At 41.3% G+C, this 8,476-nt stretch overlaps 1 protein-coding gene across 2 annotated transcripts in view; it reads left to right on the forward strand.

The window, feature by feature from the left end:
* Positions 1-7,828, forward strand: part of LOC123957233 (centrosome and spindle pole associated protein 1-like) — a 20,146-nt gene extending 12,318 nt beyond the window's left edge. For both annotated transcript variants that reach the window (XM_046029888.1, XM_046029889.1), the window contains 10 exons: positions 1,431-1,544; positions 1,729-1,795; positions 2,013-2,139; positions 3,464-3,588; positions 3,713-3,841; positions 4,660-4,700; positions 6,152-6,212; positions 6,407-6,516; positions 6,671-6,827; positions 7,399-7,828. In XM_046029888.1, the coding sequence (XP_045885844.1) occupies positions 1,431-1,544; positions 1,729-1,795; positions 2,013-2,139; positions 3,464-3,588; positions 3,713-3,841; positions 4,660-4,700; positions 6,152-6,212; positions 6,407-6,516; positions 6,671-6,827; positions 7,399-7,577 (1,110 nt within the window). In that variant the 3' untranslated portion in view covers positions 7,578-7,828. The remainder of the gene's footprint in view (positions 1-1,430; positions 1,545-1,728; positions 1,796-2,012; positions 2,140-3,463; positions 3,589-3,712; positions 3,842-4,659; positions 4,701-6,151; positions 6,213-6,406; positions 6,517-6,670; positions 6,828-7,398) is intronic.
* Positions 7,829-8,476: the final 648 nt, after the last annotated feature.

Raw genomic sequence — 8,476 nt, forward strand, 5'->3', positions numbered from 1 at the left:
TTCCCCCCCCCCCCCCCCCCCCCCCGTACCGTATCGTTGCCTTGCTCTCTTTTCTCTCTGTCTCTCAGCAAAAGGCCAAGAATGAAGAGCTGATTCAGCTGGCTGAACAGAAAAGGATGGAAGCGGAGAGGAAGAAGAAGGAAGCGGAAGAGAAAGAGAACGCACTACTGAGGAGGCAGTATGAGAGGGAGAGACAGGCTCGGGTGGAGGAGGTTAGTTCACTGACGGCTTGACAACCACCTTTCAACAAACACCATCACACTGCAGTCTATGCAGTAAATAAAAATAAATATGTAATTGTTAGATATTTTACTATACAGTTTAAAATGATCATACAGTAATCTTACTAGCTATGTAAGCTTAGTGAGCATGTACCTGCTAAGAAATGGAGCACTGTGTAGGGAGGCAACAAAGTCGAACTCGGTGGTCTGTGCTGCTGCTTTCTCTGCTATGGGCTTTCTCTGCTATGGGCTTTCCATGTACACGCATGGATGGGCAGGGAGGTGTTCTCCCTGCCTTATGGCTGGTCAGTTGTCTGTGTTAAAAGTTTGAAAACACTGGTAAGAAATAAAATAAAGCAGCCTGCCATTTTCATGCTTGTGTGAATCTGTTCATGCTGTCTCATTAGAATGCTGCTGCAGCTGGCACTGTAACGTTTTGCTTTGCTCTGCTTTTCACTGGCATTGTCAGCTTGTGGAAGAAGAAAAGGGGGGGGAAACGGCTTAAATGGGTGAAATCACTGATTTGTTAAGCAGACCAGCCAAGGAGCTCTCTTACTTACTGCCTCCTCCATCCAACCTGCGGTATTAGCTGAATACAGCTGCCGTTAAGGTCCAATTGCGCCAACAGGGCTGAATATACTGCAGAAAGTACAGACAATAGTAAGCAGTCGATCAACAACAGAACCGTGGCGTGTAAGGGCCCTTAAGTAAATAGTAATATTTCTTCTGCTTTATTGATCACCCAAAGAGGACATTCTCTGTTTAGGATGCAGGATCAGCCGGTGGCAGCAGAGCTGCTCCGCTTGAGCAGAACGAGAGTTGATTGTTTTTCTTAGGATAATTTGGCAGGTGTAGTCACCTGATCTAAGACAAAGGTTTTTATTCATTAACAAACAGTACCTAACTTTTTGTTCCCCCTTTATTGTTGAATATGTGCTAATTGGGTGAAATCACATTTTGTAGTAACTGGCGGTCCCCCTATTTAGCATTTATTTTAAGCAGTAGAAAAACATTAAAAAAAAAAAAATTTATAACTCGCTATAATGTAGTCAAAACATGCAGACTGTCTGGCAACATTTTCCTTGTTACCATCTGTATCTACTCTTAATATTCCCTTTTTGGCAGTCTTGAATTACACCAAAATACAGACGTCAAGTTAAACTGAATTTATCCATAGTCTTTGAAACGTTTACATTTGTGTGGTGTCAGGTCCGCAGGGAGCCCTCGCCTCCAATCCCCACTCTGCAGAACAGACGTGGGCTACACCAGTACACCCCCAGGCCCCCCACTGTTGACAGCCAGCATTCCATGGTCCCCCTCTCTGTGAGACACACACACACACACACACACACACACACACACACACACACACACACACACACACACACACACACACACACACACACACGACAAAATCTTTTCCCTGGATAAATAAAGGTTTGTTAATGTGTTCTCTCCCCTTCTGGGTATCTCTGTTTCCATACCATTTTCACTTCCTGTCTTTCAGGAGCGCTCTTTGTCTGGTCTCCAGTCCCCTCCTGTCCCTGCTTGCAGGAATCAGCTGCGAGCTGCAGGTACAGTAAAATCTACGCAGTTAAAAATATAATTTCACTGGCAAGTTAAAATTGACTCCCCAGTTGTTTGCTGAATCTGCAGTGTCTAGTGTTTGGTTCAGGTTGTCTTTCATATATGTGATTATCTAGTATTAGAAGTTTGAGAATTACTGAGAATTGGTATTTGTGGTGAAAACACAGTGTCAAAGTGTGTGTGTGTGTGTGTGTGTGTTTTCAGGTGACCAGCGCAACGTGTTCAATGAGCTGTCAGTGTTGCGTCGACAGCTTCGCAGTGAACAGAAACGGCTGGAGGGTCGTCTGCAGCAGGGCGACTGGGACAAATCAGACTCTCCTCTGAGTGACAGGTCAGCCCCGAGGCAGCTGGTATATTTATCACAAAGTGCAGCATTTGGAGCACAGATTTATACATGCGTAGGTTCCTTAACTTTAGTGCTGACACTTAACATTCAACTACAAATAGGATATATATATATATATATATATATATATATATAAAAAATATGTTGAGCATTACACAGGTATTTTATGTAATTTTTTAGGTACTTATACCTCAGGAGTTCTGCAGTTGTGTTATGTGGAAAGATAGTGGAGTAGCTCACTAATTTGAAAAATGAGGAATTACAATTTGGATAAGGAATGTTATCCTCATTGAGTCAGCAGGAACACCTGAACACCACATGTTGAAAGTGTACGTAAACTAGTCAGCAAGCGAGCAGAGAAGTGACGACTGCTTAAAGTGATGGATAAATGGTTGTAATATATTAAAGTAAAGTAACGGATACAAAGTTTAATTAGCTAAAAGCTAGGGTGTAGGTTTGGTTTTAACTTTGGGAGAGACAATTTTTTTTGTCACAGACAATATGCTTTGTATATACGAGCAACCCAGATTATTAAAATAAATAAGACTAAAATTGATAGTTAAACATTCTGACCTGAGATTCTGTAACTCTGTCCTCTCTGTCAGTCTGTCGATGACAACCACTGCAATTAAAAACGCCACCTTTTATTTTAAATTTATTTTTTAATCAGCTCCTGAGAGACTGCAGTTCACCTGTCTGTGGGCCTTTGCTACTCAGGCTGCTGCTGACAGGGTTCTCCTGACAAAAGTATGCTTAGCAGTAATATGACAGTAAAATGTTCAAAACTAATCAGTTGCACATTGTGGCTAATTTGCCTTTTTATATAATGCCATGATTTGTTGATTTGTAAGGATTCTGCCATATGAGTGACTGATATCTTTAGATAAATACTGTAAAACTTAAATTAAAAGCCTAGTCCCAATTAGACACCTGTCCCTTTTACTGGCCTGGTGTGACTACACGTTTTCACAAATAAATGCAGGTCTCAATTAGAAGCCTGGTCTGGACTTTAAGAGGACCTCTTTGGAGATAGCAGCTCTTGGCGACTGGCGACACCTTTTGAAGTGGACATTAAGTCAGAATGTCAGACCAGATATGTGTCCATTCCTCTATTTATATTCTTTTAGTCCATAACGGTCCAATCATCAAAATAATTTAAAAGTTGAAATAACTACGGTAACCATCGGCTTTTATCCTTTCTATGGTAATCTTGGTGATCAAAGCAAATAAAAGCCAGAGCTATTAATTGAAGTTATACATTATTTTTGTTTGTAATCGTGTGTGTGTGTTCTTGTGTTTACTCGTCCAGACATCGGGAGCGTCCCGTTGTGGACGTGTTTGATATGGCCAGGCTGCGGCTCCAGGCTCCGGTCCGAAGGCCGAACTCCAGGAACCTGCTGCGACTCCACGACTCCCTTCAGCTCAAATACACAGGTAATACACAGGTAATACACAGGTAATACACAGGTAATACACAGGTAATACACAGGTCTTCCAGCCTTCTGTTGTACTGCACGCCAACACTATTAGCTGTGACTGCTTTGTATTTGTGAGTCAGATTGTGAGTCCAGGCTGGGCTTCAGTGAGGTCCCTAAGCTGGAGGAAGTGGGTGTGACCAGCAGGAGGAGGCGGGACTACATGGATCCATATGACCAGTTCAGCAGCCAGAGGTCTACAGTCCAAGACGGTTAGTGCTCAATGCATGTTTTTTTTAATTTTTATTTTTTTGGAAGACCTATTAATCTCTTTGCAGAAGTTGTAAATTAGAGATGTATCTGTGCTAGAACAGTTTATTTTCATTCACTGATATTATACTAAGTTATATATGATTGATGTCTTCTATGTGGCCCCATTTATACCTGATGTTGACAAGATCTGTGTCTGGATAATAAAATTAAATCCACAAGCTTTTGTATTTGCACACGGTATTAACACATTCTTGTTGTCTTGATTCTGCCCGCATTTTGATTGGATCTCGATATGCTAAAATATGTTTGGCGGGGCTGACACAACAAACGGTGGAGAGTCCCAAGTCCAGAGAAACAATGCCATGGGAAGGCATCGTTCATTTTTAATTACCTGTATGCAAGGAAAGACTTGCTAGTTATTGCTACTACCTGTAGCTTTTGCAGTGCTAGCTTTGTATTTGTTTTTTAACCCTAACCCAACTGTTGAAAAGGGAAGGCAATTAGCACTAGCAAACATCTCCCTATGCTTCTGACTCCGGCCTGGAAGCTGAGCAGGACTGGACTGGGCGGAGTCATGTGACTAAACGCAGTTGTATCTTTTTGTACATGAACACACAGCGGGGAAAATATTACAGCATTATATAACCGAACAGACAAGGGTTAAATTACCTTTTTAAAATGTTTTAAAATGAATTTTTGAGCAGATCACATGTGATGCCAGTTGTAAATGGGGTCTATGGCTTTTGATATTTAAAAGTATTTCAGGGTAAAAAAAGAAAAAAAAAAGAAAGAAAGAAATGTCCTCCTTATGTTGCAGATTATTTTGACCTGGCCCCACCACAGCAAAGTGATTATCTGGTGAGTTGGGGGTGAAAAAAAGCGCCTGTGCTTCAGCTACAATCATTCTCTTCCTGGGGCCCGTACTGCGAAGCAGGATTTGAGGTTAGCGAGGTAACTTCAGGGTTAACCCTGGGTTCTCAGTACCATGACGGTGGTTCACCCCTTACCAGGGTACATCGCCATGGTAACTTATGCTGAACGGCTAACCTTCTCCGGAGCAGTGTTTGAGATGAGAGATCAGCGCTCTAAAAGCCTACCGACCAATCAATTGTCGTGGGATGGCGTCATCGCAGACTTTTGTCTACTTTTAGTTTTTGCTGTGGGTGATGCGGCAATGCTTTTGTGTAGCGATATTCTAAAGAGAGTGGCACAAAAGCCTTGTACTTGTTGACAGTTAGCCTACTTAATGCTTTGAAATACGTTTTAATAAAATAAGTGTTTTATTTTTATTTGCTCCCAAGTCTGTTTCACACAGCCTGTCACAGCCTTTAAAAAAAAGTTTTCATTTTATGTGTGGCTAAGTATTATGAGCATATATTTTGGTATTTAAGTTATTAAATTTTTTTTATTATAACTTTGGGTAGCTATAACTATTTTTGTTACAGAGACTGGTCATGTAGCACCCCGCCTTTTGTTATTTGGGTGCAGGTAATGTGGGTGAGTTTTCAGTAAATGTTGAGATACAGTTTTTGATCACTATTTAGCACTTTCTATGGCATGAATGGATTATTTAGTTTTGTGGCTTATAAAATTAATTAAGAACAATGTTTGTGTGTGAAATTAATCTGATGTTTGAAGTGACGAACTTCTTGAAAGTGAGTTTAAATGTCGAAACGCTGACACACAGCTGCTGCAACATACACGCTGTAAGAATTCATCTAAGCAACACATTAATTTAATGGAACACACATGTGATTATAGTCAGTTCTACTCATGCCCTAAGGATGGGGCAGTGAGATTATAAGCCTATTAATTTACACATTCACACAATCTGCTGTTTTTTTTGCCAGCTGTCCTTCCTGCATGTGGCAACTGCAGCTGTGTTGCTTTTAGCCTGGATTGTGTTTGCCTTCTTCGTATTTCTCCAATATCATAGTTTGCTCCTTGCTTGTAAATTATGCCGCTCTGCTGCCAGTAGATTTGTCCATGTTTGCGATTTGTCCATATTGTCATATGCTGCAAACACCGGCCCTTTCAGGTGAACGCACACATGGCTGGATTGGGTTGACTTAGTAGTTAATGAGCGTTTTAAGAGACTATGGTGGGTGGGCCTCGGACCCTCTCAGGGGATCCAGGGGCATGCCCCCCTGGAAGAAAATTGTGTACATTTTAAAGTTAAATGCATTAATTTGGTGCAAGATTAAGAACTTGCTTTGTAGTACAGGCCCCATGTTTGTATTTACTGTAACAACTAACCTCTAACTATTGGAGTGGAGTTTTAAAAAAAAAAAAGTGTGTTTATGTTGCAGAGGAGTGTGATGGGGGGGTCAGCAAGAGGTTCTCTGCTGGAGTCAGAGAGTGCTTTCATCGGTAAGAACACCATGATACAGATATGTAATACTGTCGTCATTAGACTCAAGATGTGCAACATTTTCCACCTTGCATCATAAATTGTGCAGATAATTAAACCAAAAGGTCTTGGAGCTGTTAGAGGACATTCTGTCCTCTAGGTTTGTGTAGTTGACATGCCTTGGGCTAATTTTGCTTGTGTGTGGTGTGTTAAGACCCCCTAGGCGATGCCTTTCCAGCGCCGCGTACCCCAGAGCATGAGAAGACCCCTCTGCTGTCAGCCAGGGAGCGGAGGAGGCTGGCCAAACAGTCACAGCGCCCCCAGGTACCTGCTTTACACACCACACACACCTCACAGGTTTCTGACACGTTGTGTTTCAGCTTTAGTTTAAATAACAACCGTACGAGCTCAAAAGCTACAACTATGCTACTGTTGTTTAATCACAAATTCTTCTTTTCATGTCCCCTGATCGGTTCAGGATCATGCTGCTTCCAGCCAGCCCTTTGGCCAACATGATGATGGAGTAACCCACACAGGGAACAGACTGCAGCGGGAAACAGAGCCCGGCGGTGAGGGGAGGAGCCGGGACAGGACAGGTCACCTGAGGGCTCTCAGTTGCCTTGGCAACACAGCTGGTACGACTTGAAAAAATAATTTCTGCAGGTTGTTATATTTTATGTAATTATTTCAGTTTCGTTTCAAAATGAATGCAAATATCAGCAAAGGTATTTTTCAGGAAGGAAGTTGACTATTTTTCATAGATGTCTAAATAATGGGTTTCCAAAGCCCAGGGGTCATCCCATTCAGACAGTATTCAAATAACCATGGAACCCATGTTGAGTCTAGTTGGATAAAGAATAACATTTCCATTTTTCTGCAAAAGATATTTAATCTGCAGCAGGTGAGATGAGCCCGTTCTCATCTCAGGTCGTCCAATACTGACGCTTTCAGAAAAAGTGACAAAACGTAGTTATTTGAGAGACTCTCAAATGTCCTTTTTGTTGCTGCGACGTAGTAAACGGTGGCGTTTTATACGGACGCTGAAGGAAACCTTTAGCATAAAATAATTACACTTTGTCACGCTGTCTGAAACCGTTGTTTCAGAGATGAGAACACGTTGGAGAGATGCAAACAACTGGATTTTAAGACGAGTTGGGTATTTAAGTTTTGTATTTAACTTTCTGTCGCCCTGCCCCTGTTCATCAGGACCAGTGGATCTGTCTGACGACGACGACGACTCCTCCCCTCCCCGTTTTTTTCTTCACAATCTCAACCATCAAAGGGCTGTAGGAACTGTCGCCACGGATCGCTGGACACGACCGGGAACATTGGACACACTGAAACGTTTGGAGCGACCGTCGAGGAGGGAGCAGTTGACGACGTAGGACCAAGTCCCCGGAGGCATGGAGGGGCCTTCCTCTTTTGACAGCTCGTCTGTCCTTGAATCAGAGGATCATGGATGGAAATGTCAATATGAATGTCTGAAAAATTATGCTTACGGGTATGTACTCGTTAAATCATTGTTTGCACCAGAGAACCTCTGTCCCAGAGAACTTGCAGGTTTTTGTTTTTATTTGACATTTGCTATTTTATTAATGACTAAATTATGTCTGAAATAAATTATATTTTAATTAAATGACTTGTGTAATTTGATTGTGTCCTTTAACAAGGCTTCACAGCCTCAATCAGAAAACTTCAATCAGATGTTCTCCAACACATTACTATGATGATATTTAAGATCTTATGCAGGACTCCATCTCCGTCTGACGGCCATTCGATAAATGATGAATCTCTAAAAATGAGCTCAATCTATTCAGGGAATTAAAAACCCAATGTTTACATTAAGATTCGTTCTTCCTCTTTCATTCACGTGTAACATGGCAGAAGTTTGACTTCACTATTACATGTACTCTATAAACTATAATAGTTAATATTAATGTGTTGTCATTTTTGTGAAAAACACAATTTATTTCATTGCCAAGAGTTGAGAAGGGATGAGAAGAATGAATCTCTTGTCATCTGTTCAATATGAGCCAGTTAGCTTAGCAAAAATAGCCATCTAATTGTCAAATTAATCACTGTTGATTCACTAATACTTATTTACTTTTGACTTACAATTTTTTAAGAAGCTAACTCGCCAGATTGTTTCAAATACAGAAATAAAAAGTTGACCCATATTCACAGGAGTGTGTTTAAATGTTGTTACAGATTAGACCTCTGTGCTCATGGCCAGGAGTCATCTGCTAACAGCACTGCATTAAAGTCTGAGCCACGGAAGGTAGTA

This window comes from Micropterus dolomieu, linkage group LG19 (assembly GCF_021292245.1).
Source record: "Micropterus dolomieu isolate WLL.071019.BEF.003 ecotype Adirondacks linkage group LG19, ASM2129224v1, whole genome shotgun sequence".
Classification (NCBI taxonomy): domain Eukaryota; kingdom Metazoa; phylum Chordata; class Actinopteri; order Centrarchiformes; family Centrarchidae; genus Micropterus; species Micropterus dolomieu.